The sequence below is a fragment of the Rhipicephalus sanguineus genome, chromosome 8, assembly GCF_013339695.2.
Source record: "Rhipicephalus sanguineus isolate Rsan-2018 chromosome 8, BIME_Rsan_1.4, whole genome shotgun sequence".
Lineage (NCBI taxonomy): Eukaryota > Metazoa > Arthropoda > Arachnida > Ixodida > Ixodidae > Rhipicephalus > Rhipicephalus sanguineus.
Genome location: NC_051183.1, coordinates 69,718,616 through 69,740,505, shown reverse-complemented (window position 1 = coordinate 69,740,505; position 21,890 = coordinate 69,718,616). Strand labels below are relative to the sequence as shown.

General features: G+C 45.4%; 2 protein-coding genes across 7 annotated transcripts in view; one reads left to right on the top strand and one right to left on the bottom strand.

Moving 5' to 3' along the window:
- Positions 1–393: 393 nt before the first annotated feature.
- On the bottom strand, positions 394–9,116 carry LOC119402059 (uncharacterized). 5 transcript variants are annotated; one of them, XR_005185620.2, is made up of 6 exons: positions 8,831–9,115; positions 8,377–8,482; positions 7,509–7,617; positions 4,919–5,007; positions 4,179–4,307; positions 394–484 (listed from the first exon to the last, which is right to left on the bottom strand). XR_005185620.2 is itself a non-coding variant. In XM_037669140.2 (5 exons), exons 1-5 carry the CDS (start codon positions 8,886–8,888, stop codon positions 471–473), a joined length of 309 nt encoding a protein of 102 aa, XP_037525068.1. In that variant the 5' UTR covers positions 8,889–9,116; the 3' UTR covers positions 394–470. The 5 variants fall into 5 exon arrangements, 2 of the variants coding, with proteins under 2 accessions (XP_037525068.1, XP_037525069.1); XR_005185621.2 differs by lacking the exon at positions 4,179–4,307 and having other exon boundaries at positions 8,891–9,107; XR_005185619.2 differs by lacking the exon at positions 4,179–4,307 and having other exon boundaries at positions 8,831–9,104.
- Positions 9,117–15,925: 6,809 nt separating this feature from the next.
- LOC119403305 (uncharacterized) overlaps positions 15,926–21,890 on the top strand; it is a 43,751-nt gene continuing 37,786 nt past the window's right edge. The window contains exons 1-3 of one of the 2 annotated variants that reach the window (XM_049418483.1): positions 15,926–17,387; positions 17,957–18,163; positions 19,902–20,104. In XM_049418483.1, the coding sequence (XP_049274440.1) occupies positions 17,962–18,163; positions 19,902–20,104 (405 nt within the window). In that variant the 5' untranslated portion in view covers positions 15,926–17,387; positions 17,957–17,961. The remainder of the gene's footprint in view (positions 17,388–17,956; positions 18,164–19,901; positions 20,105–21,890) is intronic. The other variant, XM_049418482.1, reaches the window with a different exon arrangement.

Here is a 21,890-nt window from a genome sequence, read left to right as displayed (position 1 = left end):
ATGCAAACTCATGTACGCCTCGTTTGGAAAAGCAAGAAAAACTACTTTTCATGCCTCCTTAAAACATATAATAACTTCCCCGTGATATCTCATATTATGCTTCGAATTATTTCTCCGTTTCATATTGAATGTCTCGAATTGATGTAATCTAGCTTTTCAAAAGCTTGTGCAAAGACTGTTATAAAGCAGAGTTCTCTTTAACAATCACGAAAAGTCTGGCGCTTATATGCGAATAACAATAAAGAATTTCTTTATAAGTATATGTTTCGCTTCGTTGCGAAATTACTGCTACAAGAAACAACATGCCGAACAGAAGTTATGTCGTGCTGCAGTCTTTCAATATGACGGGGAAAGGAATCTACAAGAAGGCATCATTGTTCAGTCGGAACAATGATTCGAACACATGTACGTTGGGCAGCAAACGGGATAGGGACCGAGAGCACCGGGCATCTGCGTACACAATGGATCAGTCATAACGGGACACCTGCAAGGGAGCAAAAAAGAATTTAGTGAAAATACAGCAAACTGAATTAACACGGAAATCATCTATCGGCCGCACGTGTCCGCTGCTGCAGCGCTATTGCTGAAATATTTTGGATCTGGATATCGCGTCATGTCCGCCACTGTGTCACCGTTAAATGCCGGTTTTTCTGACCGCCTGAACAAACGCAGTGTAAAATTTCAGGTGCCAGTTTACGCACATGTCTTACGTCATATCCAGTAAAAGGCTAATATTTTTTGCGGAATCATGAACCCTGCGTGACGCATCTACACCAAGTGCTGCATTCCAGTATCTTCGCGGTGGTTGCTACTGTCGGCTCTCTCAGCATAATAAGTGAACTCTAGAAATGAACGGATGTTGGGACGCTTGAGTAGTGCCCCAGGGACGTGGCTTCCTACAGGAAAAGCACGAAACTTTTTTAATAAGACTAATGGCTAATGGGAAGTAGCATGTCACAATACGTATATGCGTATCACATACGCCCGCCTCGAAGACCGGTCTTCAACGGGGTCAGAAAGCACAATGCATCAGTTTAATTTCGCGGACAACGAAGAGTTGAAGTAGTAGTAGTAGTAGTAGCCTCTACTGCATGGCTCATACCCACTCAGGGGGATTGGCCAAGAAGTTGTCTTACAAAAAAATTTTTTTTTTTAATAATATTTTGAGTATTGAATGCTGATGCCAATAAAAAGAATAAATAAATAAATAATAGCAATGCATATATAAGAATAGACGAGTTCTTTCTCTTCATTACACTCTTTGGAATCGTGAATCCCCACTATACAACTACTACAATGGGGCATGTCCGATGAGCTTTCTCACAGACCGTTAACTCCTTCTTGCAGACTTAGAGAACGATATTTCGCCCCTTTGGCGTCGTTTGATTTTCTAAGCAACGTGCTAATACGCACGACATTGCAAATAAACACCGCGTGTTAGTTGCTCCTCGTTGCAATTGCGTCATTTCATGCGTTAGGTGGCTCACACGAACGCCTACCATTTTGCTCCTTTAATTATTCATTTATTCATCTAATTCGAGCTCGTACCTTCGGAACTAATTTAGGCATTGTTAAATAGCATGGAAAGGCGCATACATGTCGGAACAGATGTGTACCCGTGATATACCCAAAAATTAACGCACATTGCTCTTAGTCACGCAACGCTTTGTCACAGCAGAGCTGGTGGCCACTTAGCTGGTCTTGGCTTGGCTAGGCCTTTACCATCTCACCTTCACTTTCCCAGCCCTTCCAATACTCTACTATACAAGGTTATGCTTGCTTTGTTCTATCTTTTAGTGTCTGCTTCTCTCAATCCTTCTCCCTGTATCTATTTATTTCTCTGTCTTTCCACCTTTTCGTCTCTTTCTTCCCTTTCTTTCTCTCTATTTTAGATGCGAAGTATCTCTTGCTCGGGGGTATGTAACGCGGCGTGGTAATCCGCACGCCGCGTTGTAGTCCGCACTCACACTACGCATGCGCGACTCTCCTCCTTCCTTCTCTCCAACAGCTGCGCGTTAGTCTCCCCAATTCTCTACCAGCACCTGCTTGCGCTTCTCCTGCGTTCTCGCTTCTGCTCTCACGGCGCATACGCTACTCTCCTCCTCTAGTCTCCTCTCCTTCTAGAGGTAGAGCGCTGCGCGTGTTCAGTCCAGCGCTTGCCTCGGTTGGCTCCTCTGAAATGCGGGCTCGACATGCCGAAATTCTCTCCTGCGCAGCGCCGCGACCAGGGCCAGCGCATGCGCGTCCTCTCCCCCTTTCTCTCCCCTCTCCTACGCTGCCTCTCACTAGCGCGCCTGTCGACGTTCCCCGCACGCCTTGTGAGAATTAACGGCCAGGCTAGAGGGAAGACACGACGCGCATGGTGTTCCTCTTCGCGTTCCACGATGCGAGCTCGGTAGCATGCCCAGCGAACGCCAACGGAACGCTATCGTGCAAGTACTCCGGCTTCGCATCGCCTCATGGTCCCCTTTAGCGGGAGATGGTGTAATTTTTTTTTCTATCTATGGCTTTCTGTCTCTCCCTCTTACTGACTCCCGAGGAAGAAGCGGCCCTTCCACGACCGTGTGTCCCTGCCCCGCTTATACCACAGTGGTTTCGCGCGAACATGCCACGTCACAAGTGTTACGAGTTTTAGGGGCGAAGCTCCTTAAGGCGGCACCCGTTCGTCCCTCGAAGTCGTCGTCGTCGTCGTAGTGGCAGTAGTAGTAGTCGTAGTCCGTAACAAGTCTTACGCTTTGACCTCCAAGGTGGTGCCGGTGGGAGATTTTTCCTGTGCGTTGTTGAACAATAAAAAATTCGCAGCGTGCGCGTTAACTAAAAGCCGAATTCTTCTGTCTCTCATTCCCCATTAGCAGCAATTGGCATGTTCCAGTAGGAAACGTTAGTAGAAGTAGAAGTGTAAGTGTTAGCTAAAAGCCGACTTCTTCTGTCTCTCATTCCCATTAGCAGCCATTGTTTACCTCCAAGGTAGTGCCTGGTGAGATTTCTCCTGTGCGTGATTAAACAATAAAAATTTTGTTCAAAACGCCGTTGATTGATGAAATAAACCAACGAAAGACGCCAGATGTTTTGTAAAAGCAGAACGAAAGAACGCCAGATGTTTCTAAAGCAAAACGAAAAGACGCCAGCTGCTTAACGAAAGACGCCAGATTTTTCTAAAGCAATGGTTGTCTAAACAATGAAAATTCACAGCGTACATGTAAAATTAAAGTGAGCTGCAAGTCGTCATAACTCATCGAACCTTTAGTATAAACGCGCCCGATCTCACGTCGGTGATGATGTACTGGGCAAAATTCACGGAAGATTCACGGTTTACCGATGAACCTCCGCAGCTTCGCCCACTCATCATCATTCACTGCGTGGATATGCTGTGATTTTTTTGCCTGAACATGTCACGTTACTAGTGTTGCGTTATATTACGTCACATGACTAGTGATACGCGATTTCGGCAGGAACGTGCCACATGACTAGTGTTACGTGATTTTGGAGGGATATCGTCACGAAACTAGTGTTTCGTAACTTTGGTGGAGACATGCCACGTGACTAGTATGACGGGATTTTTGCGGGGAAATATCACGTGGCTAGTCGTACGTGAATTTACGTCACGTTTCTCTCCTCTTTATTTTTCGTTCTTTCTGTCTATCTTTCGATTTCTCGCTTTCTCTTTCTCTCTCTTTATTTCTCGCTTTTTATTTCTATCTCTTCGGTTCTCTTTCTTGGCCATTCGGACAAATCGACGCGGCGGGAGAGAGCGCGCCGGGCGCACGTGTTCGTGGAACGAAGCGGAAGTTGAAGATGACGAAAAAACCGCGGACCGGTATGATGATGATAGTTTTCGGCAAACGCTGACAGTAACGTTTACTAACAGTAACGTTTACTGACAGTAACGTTTGCTAACCTGTCAAATGCGCAAGTAGCAACATGCCAAATAGTAACGGCAATATTTTCTACCCATGTTTCAAAAGGTGAAAATGCTAGCGTCGCGTACTGAGGTTGGCGCGCGTGCAGCAAGTTCCGCAGTTAGTTTTTTTTCTACCTTTTCTTCACAAGTGCAAATGTCACATCAATTTGGAAATCCTGTAAGATGGTTGAATGTTCCAGGAAGCTCTATTAGAAATATCGCCTAAACATATATGTTGCCTCTGTTGATAATTTGATTTTCTTTGCACTTAACTTACATTATTTAATACGTCAGACAATCCACTGCTTAAAACCATCCTCAGTGGCTCAAACAATATTGTATGTACATTTCCCAGCAGCAACCACCTCATACCTGCTTTCAACTGTAAATGTGGTGTCCTTCAGTTCTGCCACAAGAAGAAGAAATAGTAGAAAAGGAAAGGCAGCGAGGTTAACGAGTTTAGGACAACCGGTTTGTTACCCTACACTTGGGAACAGGATGGAGGAGATTGAAAGATGGAGAGGAAAGAGAAAGACAGTTGTTCATAACACAGTGCACACACAGTCAGTCACAGTCTATCACTCTTGTGTGGTACGCGACATCACTGCCACAGCCGCTCGTCCAAGTTCGTTCCTTTAAAAAAAAAGTAAGTAGCGCCTTCATCGCCTTCCCCTGCGATTTCTTCTGTCGACGACATGTAAGAATACCTTCTACAGACATTGGTCTATTCTCAATGTGAATTAGACCGTACGCCAGGAACTGTCTCTGAACATATATCCCGGACAGGAATGTGCTCTAGCGTCTCCTCGCAAGGACAGGTATCACCGGGTCGGCAAGAGTATTGTCGGCTATTCTAATGCGAACACACCGATAATGCCGCTTGGCACTCAAGAACAGTTCATACTATTTTTCATGGTCGGACGCTGCCAGCAGACTTCAAGTGCTAGGACAGTAGATCACGCTCTGTCTATGGTGCCCACCAAGCAGCAGAACCAACCGGACCAATAGTCAACCCACCTGTCCTCTTTGAAGCATGTCTGTATGCCAACTGGAATCCGCCGAAAAGAAGCCACTCTGCTTTATCTCTTATGGCTAGGGGTGCACTTCTGCCACAAATAGCATGAAAGTGCTATTAGGGCCTCGCCGCAAAATGCAAGAAACTGACATGACAACTGCATCAGTTATGCTGCAATCTTTCTGTGCGGTTAAGACTTGGCATGCATAACTCAGACGTAATTTGATTATGGAAGCCAACGACACATTCTTTTCTTGCGATGCCCTATAGCAACCAAGAAATAGGCCATATATGTTCCTGTTCTTGCTCAATATTTCCTGCAGACTCATCTATTTAGTAAGAGTAGGTCGTGAGCTGCAAATAATTTTTTCTGATAGCAATAACTATTTTCGGCATAAGAACTTACCGCCTATAATGATTTCGCGCTTATGCCGTGTGCAACTTTCACGCATTTTTTTATTCTTAGCAGCTACAACTCGTCCGCGTTTATTCTCAAACTGCCGTCACTGTATTTTACTGTTAAGATACGGCCGCACTATTTCGCTTTAAACCTTAATGCATTGTAGTGAAAAGAACAACGCCTTATAGTATGACATTAGAGAAGTGGATTGTTCCTATGAGATGTCTTCGAAGAAATGGGCTGTGCACGCAGCATCTCCTTGTGTTTTCACGATCTACATGTAGTAACATCTAGAAACACAGGGTTGCCTGTTAAGGCAGTGTGAACTTTGATATAGTGCTCAAGGCATCAAAAAGTTGCTGATTTCTTGTATGTCGCTTGGTTTCCACTGTGTTACTTCAAGCAAGGGCAAAAAAATATATAAACAGCCGCATGCATGAAGATGCTTTCGAGAGCTCGCCACATTTCTTTCTTAGTGCCACTTAGTGCCGATCAATCGTGAAAAATCAATTAGTATATGGAAGCTAAGTAAAGAGGCTAACTATTGCGAGCAAAATACGATACAAAAACGACAACGAACTGCATTCTTTTTATTTAAACAATAAACAAAATTTTGCCATCTCGTTGTTGGAAGTTGCGAAAACTTAGCGTGTTTTATCGTCGCATTCGGATTCACCGTTCACCCGTTCTAACACTCGTGCTCGGTTTGCATGCAAACAAATATCCAACATCGATTTCTAGGTACTAAATTGTAAATGATCGCATAGATCATACAGTAATTACGAACCTGAATTTCTGTCGTCCTTTGCATCTTGAACGCTATCTGTAGAAATCAGTTATGCGCTTCCAAGTTCTACCTCAGACTCTTCTTGCTTTTAAAAGCGGAACTGTTAAAGCTTTTCGTTGCGCCGTGTAGTGCGAACCGAATTGAACCCGGCTCGCGCTCATTTCGCCCTATTCTTCCTGCTCTGCTGCGCTCCCACAACACGTGCGCTGATAAGTACGCCCATGAAATGCACTAACTATGATGGGCGAGTATCTTGCGTGGCTAAATATCAAGTAACATAAAGTACCAACTAGTACGATGACCAAAATCACGTAACGTCACGCAACTAGTCACGCGATTAAATTACGCAACATCACGTAACAACTAGTCACGTGACTAAACTCACAAAACATCATGTAAGAACTACTCAAGTGACTAAACATCACGTAACATCAGTCACCTAACTAAAATTACATGACCAGTCACATGACTAAAATTACGTAATACCACGTAACACCTAGTCATATTACTAATAATCATGTTCCATCAAGTAGCAGCTAGTCACATGACATGTTTCCGCCAAAAAGACGTAACATCCAGTCACTTCTCATGTTCGCGCCAAAACTACGTAACAGTTACGTGTCTAAAATCAGTTAACATCAATAACTGGCCAGGTGATTAAAGATCACCCAACATCACGTAGCAGCTAGCCACGTGACTGAAACCACGTAACAACTGGTCATGTGACGTGTTCCCGCCAAGAACCACGTAACACCTAGTCACGAGACATGTTCCCGCCAAAACCACGTGACACATTCCTAGTGTGGAGAACCGACCGAAGCCGGAGAAGGAGAGTCAAGCTAAACCTACTTAGTGCCGCGAGCAAAAAAACTTACCATCTCTAGCAAAAGCTTGGCATCACTAGCAAAAACTTCAAAAAAGCAAGGTCGAGCACAAGCTCCGATGTTGGTTTCAGCCTTGCGCCACCACTGTAAACTGTGCTTCTTTTGTAATGTATGGCGAACATGAATGAGTGTTCCAATGCGCAGTCACCAATAGTCAAAATCAGAATTCCTAAATTGCATTATTGTCTACAATCATATGTAGCGTGTTACGTGTCTCTCTCATTGATCTAAAGGTCTCCAAATAGATATATCTAATATTTACGCCATTTTTCGTTTTATTTCCTTCCTTACCTCTCTATCGCCCATTACCCTTTCCCCTGTGCAGGTAGCAAGCCGAAAAACTTTCTTCTGGTTAACCTCCCTGCCTTTCACTTAACCTTTCTCTCTCTCCCTCTTTATGCCCTGATGTGTAACGATTAGAGCCAATCAGAGCTATATTTCAAGCATAGACGTCTTAAATAAAACATGCCAACAGAACAAAATCTGTATTTTTATGATTTTGGAAAGTCCATTGCTCTTACCCTTCGGTCCACAGGTTTCCCCATTGACAAGTGTACTGTACGCAAGGAGTTTGACTGTTATTCACTGTTCCATTCAATAGAACAGAATTATTTGGTAGCTGACAGTCATCTACGAGTCAGAGTACGTTTTCTGTATTAGTTTAACGAAATATTGAATGCTTTTAAGCACACTCCAATTGAATTTTCGCTTTTCACTAACTAGTAAAGGCAACCAGAATCAATTGTTCCAAACAAGAGTGAGGCTATCAGTTGCATTAAAGAATAACAGGGCAGAATCTCACCGCATCAAGCAATTAGAAAAGAACGAAAAGATCCATGCAACTATAAACTTCGGCATATATGGCTACATATTTGTCATTTATATAGTTAAGACGTTTTCGAAAGGATCGGTAACACTGTGAGTGCTGCAACTACATTGGCAGTACAATACCGATACCAGTAGTGTGCTAGCCTGGCAAAAATGCTTCCTTGGAGATTATGAATGTGGATAATACTATCAAGCCATGTATAGGTGCCTCAACATGGCATCTTCTTGAATAGCGTCTAATACGCTCCCCCTAACCGCTGATATTTCAATCTGCGCTCAGGTTGTTGAATATCCGCAGGTTCCGATACTCGACGTACGGCTTTTCTCAGCTGTCGACAAGTGTGTTGCATTTTTCCTAAAGTGAATACAATAGGTGCAACTATGCGGTGCCATTGATTAGGTTCATGCAATTTTTCCTCTAGCAGTGACGTGTTCTAGTGAATACGTTTCATAGCGTGTGAAGAATTCTTGCAAATAATAAAGAAAAACCGCTCAATAAGCGTAGGGTTCGAAGATGTTTCGTCACTACTACAAAGTAAAATATATCAAATCGTTACTCACACTCACTGTACTCGCTTGATATTCCTGCCCACAGCATGAAGCCTATAAGAGCAGTTGAGAACATATTTGCCGTTTGTGTACTCTTAATAGAGGAATACCTTAATACCTGAAATGTTCCGTCAAATGATATTTTACTGTTCAGCAAATAAAGCTGTCAGCTTTACATGTACAGGTTCAGTTGACAGTGCTGTACACCTGGCGCATACACATTTAACCTTGAATGCACGCCATACATTTTATACCAGCATTGCTCGTAGCGTTGTTTTTATAAAAGCTCTGCACAACACCGTCGGTCCAGACAAATAGAAATGTCATGCGCCATGCTAAAATTGTCATCTTTCGCGTATCACACATTTAAACAGGCAAATCAGCATGACACCCTCAACGCACACATTTTGTCTTTTGTAAAATTTCAGCAGAAGTTTAACTGTATAGCTAATACACTAATACGCACTCGCACAGGGCTTCTTTAAAGCTGATAAAAGTGGCGAAGCAGTTGTTGGGTTATCCATACCCCGTACGTTACACAAAGTACGAGCTGAGATCAGCTTCAGAGCACTTGAGAAACTCCCGCTAAATACAGCTATACATCTAACTCCTTTAAAAGCTTTCCGTAGATTTGTAACTTTTCCGTAAGACAACACTTCTGAAAAGTGCAAATATTTCTTTCCGAGGTCAAGTGTGCTTTCTAGTAATCTATGACAACTCGCGTATACATAAGTGCAGATGGAAAATTTCCTGTCTACTTGGAGCCATAAATAGTGTAGCTGATATTTTGAGAAGTACACGTTTAAATTCTAGAGAGAGAATTATGTTCGAGTTTTTGTCGTTGGTTTAGACGCTTTTCTGACAGGCTATCTTTGAGCGTAGCGCACAGATCTTTAACATTAGACTAAGGTCATTTGTATGACACTTCGAGACTTTTATAGATGTTCAGAGGAGGACGGAGGTTTGATATAATGAGAAGTTGCTCAAGACAGAATCTCGCTGTAGCTCGCTTTCCGACACGATGAATTCGCCTCATAAGGTCAGCAACTGGTGCCCTCAGCCTGCGTTTTCATGTATTTCTTCATTACTCTCCCATAACTTCAAGGCAGGAGAAGGAAAAGATGTACCTTCAGCCCTAAGAAAGACAAAATTACACCATCTCCCGCTAAAGGGGACCATGAGGCGATGCGAAGCCGGAGCACTTGCACGATCGCGTTCCGTTGGCGTTCGTTGGGCATGCTACCGACCTCGCGTCGTGGAACGCGAACAGGGACTCTACGCGCGTCGTATCTTCCATCTAGCCTGGCCGTTAATTCTCACAGGGCGAGCGGGGAACGCGGTCGACAGGCGGGTGAGAGGGGGGCAGCGAAGGAGAGGAGAGAGAAGGGGAGGGGACGCGCATGCGCTCGAGCTCATCGCGGCGTTGCGCAGGAGAGAATTTCGGCATGTCTAGCCCGCGTTTCAGAGGAAGAGTGGAAAGGAGGAGGGGAGAGGGGTATGGGAGAGGAGGAGGGGAGAGGGAACGTAGAGAGGGGAAGGGGATAGTGAAAGTGGACAGGGGAAGGGGAGAGGGTGAGTGGAGAGGAGGTGTGTGGAGAGGGTATGCGCATGCGCAGTAAGGGTGGTCACGCCGCACACCACCGGATTGAGCTCGGCCTTAAGATACTTCGCATCTAAAAGAAAGAAGGTGGAGGGTCTAAAGGCGATAGAACGAAGGTGGTGAAATAAACTACGATAGTGGCCGTGCACATCGCCTGGCCATTCAATGTACGCGGTTGCTGCCGGTGCCACGCAGTTCACTCCTCCATGCGCCTTTTGCACAACGGGGACAGACGGCGCGTTTCCTCCCCGCTGGAGTTGCAATCATCGGCAAGCCCCTCGCACACATTCACTCGCATATAAAATACACGGTGCGGGAAGCGATGTTAGAGATTTCTACTTTGTACGGAACCTCACGGCGACGCAGTCTTTGACGGCAAAAAAAAAAAAAAACGCCAGTCCTGCGCAGAAAGCGCAGCACAGTCAGGGCGCGTTCACACTGAGACATTCGGCGGCGAGAGCGCGCGGAATCCTCTTCGGCGGTAGCGAGATCCGCCGGAAAATCCCTTTCCGCGCCGATCGGTCCTGGACCAATTTTTGCGGCAGCTGCCGCCGGCTTCCCTCACCGCGAACCAATCGAAACGCGAGTCGAACATTCGAAAAATGGCGGCGCGCTTGTAATATCGCAGTCGTCGAAGCCCGCAGGAACAGCGATGTCTTTCGTAATCATCCTGTAGCTCTCGACAACTGCCATGTGTTGTCGCGATTAGCATCTTTGCAATACATCATCGCGATCTCGCAAAACGGGTAGCATTATCTCGGCTCGACCAAGCTTATCGCGTCTTGCAAATCAGGACGAACCACCTACAACTGCTTGCGTCGTTTCTTGTTCGGCGAATGCATCTTTCTCCTCGTCAGACATCGCCAGAAAATTTCCAGCAAGTCCAGCAGTTCGACGACCCTGCTCCTGTTTATGCGCTTCGCCATAACGCAACGCGTACACAACGCCGAGCGCGTCGACGCCAGCGTTCCTTCGCGCGAAGGGACGATGACAACTAGACGCCCTAGTTTCGGCGGTGCGGTTGCTAAGTGGTGTGAACAATGTGGAATTTCGGCGGCGCGCGAATTCCGGTCGCTGTGGCGGGCGGATTCCCCAGTGTGAATGAGCCCTCACAGCGACAGCTGGAAGAGTGGCATTTTTAGATGCCGTTGTAAACTCTCTTGGGGCTACCAATACAAGTGCACTTGCGAGGTAGTTACTAAGCCATAAATCATAATTTTTGTGAAGCAGGGAAGCAGCCAATATGCCATGTTTTGTCATTCTGCGAAGAACCGTGATACCCACTAAACACCTGCAAAGCACTTCGTTGATGCTGTGCCTGATGGCGATGAAGAATTGTGGCAGAGTCCTTTGTAATGGGTTGGAAGTATTCAACAACCCATTCGTTGCGCAGTTCGCATTGTGTGACGCCCTGTTGCCGAATTCACGTTGTGTGATGCCTGGTTGTTATTTTACTCTTCTACGACGCTATATTGGATATGTTAAAGAGAAGCTGAATTTCTTTTAGAATTCGAAAAAACATTGTTGTTAACAGGGACCATCAATATTGTCGATGATGGCGTAATTTTTTCCGCTGTTGTGGGAGCAGGAGCTTTAAAATACGAGGAACAAAAGTTCGTCTTGCTCCGCCCACTCGAACCCGCCGAAGTGTGGACGTGGAAACGCACTAATCGGAACTGCGTCATAGTCGGGGAGCCGCGAAGCACTGTCGCATCTCCAACTGTGGCCTCCGTGACTAGTTCCGGCTGCGCGCGTTGATGAAACTGATCGCGAAGGCCATGCTTTGATGTTGCCGATGACGCGCACATCGAAGTTGACATCACCGCGTTCGCTCAGACTCTCAAGAAGCCCTGCGGCTGTAGCCACTGTTTTTTTGCCAAGAAATGCTATTTGCGTTCGCTTCTATGAACTCTTATATTGGTTTTCAAATTCAGCAGGGATCAGAATATGATTACACACTCCAAAGTCCTTTTTTTAAGTGCTTCAGCTTCCCTTTAATGTGGTTCCTCACCGACATGAAGCCTGTATAGGGCCTTTATGCAAAGAAGCTTCAAGCACCGGCATGGCTCTGTGTTAGAACGCTGGGCTGCCACGCAGAGGGCCCATGTTAGAACCGCGTTTCATCCCGGATAATTATTCTTTTCTCGTTTTTTTTTTATTTCATGCAATAGCGGTTACGGACACCGGAGACGGCGACGGCGGTGGACAACTAAGGCACCAGAAACGGTCGTTGTTGTGATCTCATAACAGCTTTCGCTGTAAAATGCTGTGGGAGGGTCTGTATAATTCATATCAAAATAAAAAAGAAGGTGGGAGAGGAATGTGGAACACTGGTGCTGGTCTGATTTACAGAGGGGGTAGACCTTGAAGCACAGTACAGCCAGGCGCTGGCAGTGATGATAAAATATTCGCATGTACTCCCAAATACCAATAATAAACTCTGTAATAACTATTCGATGTTGTCAATCAACATGCACCTTATAACACGTCCCTTCAAATACTAAGAGCCACATATCGCTGTAATAAAGGTTGTAAAACACGTTAGATCATGCGAAAGCAAGCGTACCGCCAACGTAACAGCTTGTTCTCGCCATAGATGTAATGCTTGCGAATACCTTCAAAATCACGTTAAAAGTAAAAGCATCAGAAGCGAATATGTCCGTCATGCAAAATCGACTATTACGTGCACCAGTTCGTAGTTTACTTACATGATGAAATGCTATTGTATAACAAGTAATCCATTTTCGAAATAAATGAAAGCCAATTACAGGCACATTAAACTGTGGTCGCACGGACATGACGGGGAAACTGCCGAAAACAGTAACACACCATTTTCAAATACCAGGCCACAGTTCTGATCAATGGAAACTCAATGTGCTACAGACAAACTTCTTGTTGAGAAATTAAGCGCAGAAAACAGTTTTTCGATTGCCGTAGCAATACAGTGTGCAAGGTCTGCTCATCCTGTAGGTCATGCTATATTGGTGTACCTGGTCGCTGTGTGAAACTACCACGTGTGCGAACAATTCAAAAAACTATGAGAACGATCTATAATAATTATAATTGTCGGGGCTTAACATCCCAAAACCACGACACGATCTAGAGATCGGTCGCTTATCTGCCGATTGTTTAGATTTCGGTTGTGCGCCGGTTGTGTAGGTGCACGTTTGTATCCAATTACCCTGATGAACGCGTTTGTTTGAGTTCACAGTATTTTCCTATTCCCGAACAGCTGCCTGTGCCAGCCATATTCGTCACTTTTGAACACGAAAGTGTTTTATGCCGGCGTCCGCCAAGACTTCAGTGCCGTATTTCCGTCACGGAAAAAATTTACACGATGAGATGGCAATGAAAAAAGTTCCGTCGACGGGCATCCAACCCACGACCGCTCGGTGAGCAACAACAGATGCCGGGCACGCTATTCACTGCGCCACTGTCACAGACTTTGGAGGTTTTACGAACGCGCCTTTTATATCTACCACTCTCCCGGTCGGAGGGATGGTGTTGCCCTCTGGGAGCGGTAAAGTAATTCGTCATTACTGTGGCCTCCGCGAATAACACCTCCAACGCGTTAGACGTCCGTCCCATTCGGCGCGTTTTCAATAGAAGTTCAATTTTGTCATTGCCTTAAAGGGCCCCTCACCAGGCCACATAACAAATTTTAGTTACACGTTGGAAGTTGTTCTGTGCCGAATGAAGAGCAGTATGCCGCAAGAATTTTTCAAATCGGTTCATTACGAGCTGAGAAAAACAATAATTTGTAGCGGCGCGAAACCATGATGCGAGGAGGCGAGTTTCAAACCCTTGCCACTCGCCCCGTGTAGCCTTCGCAAGCCAAATCCCTTCCCTGCCCTCTTCACTTGACACATACGCATGAACACGTCATGCGCATGCATGGTCACGTGCGCATGACGTGCCCGAGCCAGCCCGCGCACGCGAGCGGCGTTGCACGGCCGCTCGGCGTTCTCTGTGGTGTACTGCCTGTTTCTGCGGGACAAGCATGAAAGTTGAGACATTTGTACGGGCACTAGAGTGGCGGTATCATGAGCCAGTACCGCATTAACGTTTACTTGCACGCGGTAGAATAAACGAGCATAATGAGTGCTAGAACGCGCCAGAACGTTACTTTCGTTTCCAGGGCTGGCGTCTGCTCGATGCGCTAACCGCGGGGACACGAACGCATGGGAAAGGGAGGCACATTAGCCCCGCATCTCTCTGCAATTCACGAAAAAAAAATGAGAAAGACGCATACATTCCATTTGTGTGTCTCATTATTTCTCTCAAGTTTTATTAATGTATTCAAGCAAAAAATTACACAAACTACACATGTGTCAAATAATTATCGCCGCGTCACGTGCTACTGTTCGCGTCGTCAGAGCACAGTCGTCTACGTAGAGGAGCGACGTCACAGCACTACTATCTACGTAGGGCCATTTTCTCATGTACGTCATCCCCTCATTCTCTAAAGCGCGCGCTCGTGAGAGGAAGGGCAAGCAGCGTTCACCTTGAAATTTGACCCATTTCCGCGGCGTGTAGCGTTGCAAATTTTGGCAAACGTGATCGTGAACGCCCAGTGTATGCATTGCACTCGTTAGCTCAAAATCGTCAAACCTGATGAGGGGCCCTTTAACACACCGCGAGGTGGCGATCTTAGCCCAAGCGTCGTAAAAGCGTCGGCCTCCCGCATAGCATCAAGCTAATCCAAACCGAAAATTGCTCTGCGACGCGCGCTTGCCTCACCTGGCTGTTACACCGTGTTCCGCGCTCACGCACTCGGCCCCAGAACAATCGCGGCCGGAGGGCGGCACGACGCGCTTTGCGTTTCTTTCTAGTCCGGCCGTGGTGTTCAATCACATTTTAACATGCCTCGGGATGGCAACCAAGTTCTGCGTCCAATATGCGACGCTCTTCTGGCCATCACACCTCGTTCTCTGATTTATGATTTCGCCTTCACCGTTAACTACTACAGCTACCACAAGGGTTTGTTTAATCATTGAACGTGGACGTTAGTCGTCGGGATGGAGATGAACCACCAATCGTCAAAGTGTTTGTATCCACGTTAAACGGTGCTATAGCTGCCAGACATCAATATACAATGTGCAAACTCCCTTATATCAATGTACAGTAAACATTCAGTTACTTCTGTAAGGGCACGCTTTACTTTCGTGTTATTCCGACTCCTACGACGGAGGGATCAACCATCTTTTTTAATGAGATGTCCTTCTTATTGGACTAAAAGGCACGGCCTACCACGCATGTGCCCTCTTTCCTTTCCTGTGCCCCTGCAAGAGGTGTACATTTGTGTATGGCTTTAAGGAAATAAAACACGGTTATTTAGTGTTGTCGTTTATACTCGCTGTTCTTATGCTCTTTTTATAGCGCTGCTTCCTCAGCGAGTATGAAGCGATGAGCCCAACTACGCACGCTTGTAAAAACACTCCTAAGGAAGGCATACGCTGCCCTGCAGAAAACATTTGCTCTTGTCGAAATGTTAAATCCAGTGACATTATCTTTTCAACAATTTCTCCTAACTTGAGGTCTCCGTCTTCCACTGAACTTCTGTCATAGCCTGCGAATGTCATATAATTTACCCTTCTGCACTTTTGAATGTCTAAATGGGTCGTTCATACGGCTGTAAGATCCGATGGGAAACTTTCGCGGGAGTGACACTTGTTGCAGTATCTAAGACGATAATATACCTTCGGAAGCGGCCCTTGACAGAACCAGCACTTCATTCTGAAGCTCATTTTCATTGTTAACTTTGTCGAGTCTAACGGTTAGTATTTAGCAAAACTGCTTTGACAGTTTCATAAGTGTCAAATGGCCAGTATTAATTCATTTATATTCTTAGATATGAAGTCAAACGTGTGTCAAAATTTGACAAACTGAAATACCCCAGCACTGGAAGTACGAAGCTGGTGAGTTTTTTAAGATTTGTGTTACGTGAAAGGTAAACATTTTACCACTGTGCATAATATCGGGACTGGTCTGTGTCCGAATGGTTCTGCAATGGCTTGTGAAAATGAAACTATTTGAGCGGCAAAGAAGGTTACTCCTTAAACTATCTTGCGTATCTTCGAGGGTGCGTGCATATATGCCAGGCCCGCTGAATTGTCAACTGTACCTGTATATGTAAAGCCAACAGCATTATTCTAATATAGAAGAAATTTGAGAGCGAGCGCAGTTATTTGCAGCGCCACCACCCGGGATTGAACAAAAACGTAAAGTATGGCGTCCGAAATTTTCGCGAAGACGAGATCAAAACAAGATTTCACATTTTACATTACTTTTTGTAGCAATACGTAGCAACAGAAGCTAGTTTAAAGAAAGAAAGTAAAAAACCAGCACATATGCAGCTATAAAAGGTGACACTAAGAATAAAAGCCCACCATCTACATCTGCGATTCGAACCCGGGCCTTTTGAGTGGGAAGCGGCCATTCTACCCCTGCACCACTTTGCCAGAGCCGCGCGCAACTCTTAAACGACGACACATTACAGACTACCGATCGCAGCGCTGCAGGTGGATTGACCCTGTTTGGGCTTCACTTTCTGTGCATTGGTGCTGCGGCCGTTCAGCGCACTCCCCTGTTCTAGTACACTCTAGTTCAGGTGTCCACCGGTAAGCCAAGCCTAGGCTAGCGATTGAGAAAGTGATGCGAACGGGGCCCAATTCTACTCTTGAAGGCGAAAGTCAAGCGTCCTCAAAGTTTATATTCTCCTGATACTTTCTCGGTTTGTTTACTGTATGTCTCTTTTAGCAAATCTTTTTTTCCTTTTTTTCGGTTCATTCGCTACCTTGGTGTTCCTCCCGCTGTTTCAACAACAAGCTTATCGTTCGTCTTCGTTTGTTTGGAACCACATGCGAGGACTAACGTTCATTTGTAGCGCTTTCTGTTTCATGTTTTACGCAGAAACATTTCGCTCAACAACTATACCGTTCGTTTCCTCTCGCTGCATATTCCCTGGCCGATCTACAATAGTGGGTATGGGCCATTCCCAAGGCGAACATCACTGTAATCATGACACGCTAGGACGCTGCCGCGGAAAGCCTGGTTAGTCCCTCAGTGCAGCAATAACATTTCTATTGGAACGTCACAGTGGAGCAGTGCGCACTGTTCTACCGAGTTTCACCCCAAAGGCAATGTTATTCAAGCTTGTGCTCCGTATGAACAATCCACGCTTCAAGTCGCCACCTTATTGACCCGCTTTGAAGCGGCCGCTTTAGGGAAATCTTCGAAGATGATCGCCTTTGAGCCCAAGCCAGTTTGCTCGTCGGCCAACATGAGCATGGAAGCCTGGCAAAGCCCAGATTGGGAAGACAGTTCATGGAATATCGGCGCACTCGGAGGCTTCACCGACTACCTACGGCACTTCCAACTCCAAGATGAGATACTGCACGCTCCGCGAGGTATCTCAAAGCAGGTAAGGAAACGTTATTTAACTTCACATAAAGCATGTACCCTAAAATTTGGAGAAAAATATCGAAGGCCCTTCGAGCTGTGTGTTATCGTATTCACTGTGACTTACAACGCAACATCAGTGACGTAGCGACGCATTCATAACTATAGTGGAGAGAGTATCGCCAGTGTGGCAGTGTGCCTACGCCCTGTTTTCCATAAATAGTTATTTTCAAAAGCCCACCGAGCAGTTATCACTCTGTTATAATAATGCACTGTCTGTGGTATTAGTCTACCGAGTAATCGGTAGGTCCACCTTGCAGATAGTATCTACGCAAAGTGGGCTAATCCTGCAGATACTTTAATGGATGTCACTAGGGGCCACGAGCTTGGATTCTCCGTATCTAGCCGTGCTCATTGAAATTGACGGGATCTTGGTGGCGGAGAACGTTTTGCTCACTTCGCAAGGTACAACCACAGAATGCTACGCAGAATATGATAGTTCCCCTGCAGGCGTTTTCTGCCTGACAACTTCGACCTTTTGCTTCTGTATAAAATTTTCCCCGCACACTCGCGTTGTTCTTCCCTTCATAGGTGATATGGAAGACAATGCTTCTGGGCTACGCATTGGCGATTACCACCGCTCGCATCACAGCGGTCACGCTCAGCAGGCGACGGGTCATTCTGGCAGCTGTGCTTCTTGCAATCACGTATCCAGCCACGAGTTCACATCTGCAGAGCTTGAGCTCACAGACTCTCTACGGAGCCATCTTGGTCTCAATCTTGGAAGTGACTTGCGTGGTAAGCAAGCGATATAAGAATTTGGGTTGTGACGACAGCGCGAAAATAGCTGTTCACGAAGCAGATCAAAACCTATCCATAATCAACGCCTTTCCTTAAGCAGTTCTGTCGCCTATGATAGTGTACCTGCGCTTACGTATTACAAGAACTTCACAACATATAACTGAGGTAAAGAGAATAAACAACATCTTCATTCGGTACCGATCATCGTCTTCGGAGTGGTCTCCTCGTTCCAGAAAATCATAGTCTTGGACCACTTCCACGGCTCTCGCTACTATCTGGCGTTGGTCTCCGAAGGTGGGGCTGGCTAGGGTTTTCTCCTAGAGCTCAAGTGTGTAGTATGGATTAGGTGAGCTGAGAGGTGATTCTGTGCACCCCAGTACAGTGTGATATGGTGAATGGGGCACAGGGCACGCTTTACCAATATGTATGTTTGAGCCATGATGTGTGGTGTAGCTGCGTCATTATGGAGCTTCAAGTGGGTGGGAAAAATAGAGGGCTCTTTTGCAGCAACGCTGGCCCGACAAGCTTGGGATTCATCTAATAGTAACTGAATGAATGTTTGCTGTAGGCCCACTAGCGTCACCTAGCAATCTGGATCAATCATGATACCGGTTTCATCGCAAATTAGTTAAAAGGACCGTGAAATGTTTTCCAAAAATATTCAACTACGTGTGTATTCGGTATCCTTGCCATCCATTCAATTCTATACCTCGACTTGTTTCATCGTCCGGGTTGAATACTAACTGTAAAATCGCAATTACGATTTCCTAGCTCACGTTCCTTTCAACTGTACAGCAGACGTCACTTTAATTCAGCCAATGAAATGTCTCTGTCGTCGACATAGCGATGTTTGCTGAGCCATAGTTGGCCGAGATTCGTAGCATCATACCGACTCGATTGTGACGCCGGCCGCTTGTGAAAGCGAACGTTGTTTCCACTTCGATAAGTTGTACGGCACTGTCTGACGACGCACACGGTTAGCATAGCGAGAACTAAGCCACCCAAAACACGCGTAAAACACAACCAGACGCAAGCAGAAAGAAAAAACTGGGACGCTGCTCCGTGCGAGCGAAGGCCAAAATACACACATCACGTAGCCCGGATGTACTCGAAAGCGGAAGCAAGCAGACCAAGGGCTATACTTGCACTGTATACAACTCAGAGCGCAAATGTTGGTGTGTTGTTTGTTTCTTTTCTAGGTTCCTATAAAACTATTATCTTAGAGTGAAAGAAAGCTAATGCTGTGTTTATAACTTCCCTGATCATGACGTCCCACGTTAGTGCCTATGGTGGCCGGTAGTGCCGCATAGTCGTTTGGGAGCCAAAAAAACTGTGATTTCAAAAGGGCGTCAATAATTATAGACTGAATATTGCACCGAAATATTTTGTAATCGGCATGTCTAATCTTTGTTGAAGCAGGGAAAATAACAACTGGGCAGCTTCATTTTCTTTTCACGACCCCTTGAAGGTTTCTGGTTCACAACAAAAGAGCCGATATGAACAACAGGCTTTGTGTACACTAATTATCAGTTCATATTAGCACATATGCACGGACTATGAATTATTTGACGTACACCACAATACCAACGTTGTTCTGCTCATGTATCTCATCCTATACTAAGGTAAAATAAACTCATTTAGATTTTATTGCGAGCAATTAAGAAACGAAATTACAGTTGCCAGCTGACTATCGCTACCAGTAAACATTTCTTTCATGTTATGGTTCATATTGTAGGCAAGACTGCTGAGCTTGAAGCCGTTTGGCCCTGTAGCCGCCGCGACCGGTGCCCTTCTACGCCTTGTGACAGCTTTGGCACCGCCGGTTATCAAACAGTCAGCCTCCGTGAGTTTAAGATGGCAGCTACCGAACGTGTGTCTCCTGGCACCAGCTGTGTTTCTCCTGCTTTTCGTCTACGTCATGACCAAGTCACACTGCAGGTAGGTCTTGTTACACTGGCTTTAAATTTTCGCATTAGGAGGCACCTCGTGTTCACGTGTGCCATTGAATAATAGCTGTCTGTATAAAATACCGGCTACAAATCTAACTCAGACTAGCTGTTTTAATTTCTGTGTGTTCCTAAATCAAGTGCAATTTATTAATTTTTCTTTGTATACAGGTGCACACTGTTGAGAAAAGCCAGTAAAAAAGCACTGCCAGACTAGGAAGAGCGTCATTTTATTTATGTTAAGAATATGATGTTTTCCACACCAAGGCCTCTACGCAGCACAATTTCGCCTCCTCCAAAACAGGATAAATCCGCAGAGTGTTCACAAGCACAAATTTCTTCCCGAATTTACAAACACTACGATTTATCAGTTTTCAATTGGAGTGCCGCTCTAAAAACCATTTAAATATTCATTCCTATATGAAATTCTGCCATTCAGGCAAACTTCGTAACCATGAAGTGAAAACTTTCAACATGCTCAATTTCTCAGAGCGATACACCAAATCTCTGTGAACCTGTTTCTTAGCTTGTGCAATGGTAATCTTAATGATAATCATATTTTGGTGGTGTAAGGAATTGTGTGTTAATGCTCCGCAATATATTGCAATGAAGCACGCTGACAAAAAAAAGAAGAGGGAAATGAAAAAGAATGAAGAAATGCTTAGGTGCGTGTGGTAATCGTGTCCTTTTTTAAATGCGAACCATTTCTTGGCGAACCCAAAGCACTTTGAGCTTTCCTATCTACGTATCTATCTATCCGCCTACGTATGGGTGCTCTTGTGATCGCCTCCTTAACTTGGTGCACACCAAAACTGGCATGGGAAGGTTAAAAGAATTGACGAATATGGCTGTCGTGTCATTACAGGAATAACGTGAAAATCCTGTCGCGTACGTCGTCAAACCCTTTCCTCCAGGCACGTGTGGCACATACCCGATTACCACGGGCCGCGATATACGGGTATGCACCACAGGTCATTGACAGCTTACATCTACCCAGGAAAGCCGAGAACAGACATTGGTAATTTAGATGCGAGAGCGCCAAGAAAAACCGACATCAACAGCCTAGATCCGACGAATGAAAGTAAAATTACGATTCCAGCAGGAATCGAACCCAAACATTCTGCGTGGCATTCAGGTATTCTACCACAGAGCCACGCCAGGCCTACAAACTGCTTTGGAAAAACACCCTATGCCGGTGTAATGTCTGTGCAACGTCAATTCTGGTTGTTGTGCTGGCTATCTAATTTATAACAAAGGAGTAAAGGCTACATATATGCTCCTACGATACAGGCGTCATGTCAGGTTAACGTCCGTGGCCCCAGTGTTGGCTCCGCTTTTATAGCAATCTAATAAACATTACATTTGTATCCATATGATTCAGGAAGCTGTATTCAAGCCTTGCTCAACCCCGGAAGAATACGATAACGCAAGTTACGTATGGTATTCACGTCATGGCACCGTAAAGTGCACTTCGCTTCGATAAGACTGACGTACGTGCTCTAACCTGAGTGCTCACTTTACGTCAGACCAGCGTTGTCGACGTGCCTGATAAGCCCACGATGTGCACAGCGACTACTATACTTATTAAAAACACGTCCATCCACCTCGTAACGCTTTCCTCAAAGCGAAAATGCAGCATAGGACTACTGGCTGACTGCTTCGTATGAAACCGATTTCCACAAGGCGTGGGATCTGTTGATTTTTTTTCCTTTGGTCCACAGATTAACCCTTCAAATTTTAAAGAATACATTCGTTCTTCTCTCGCTTACACATCACAT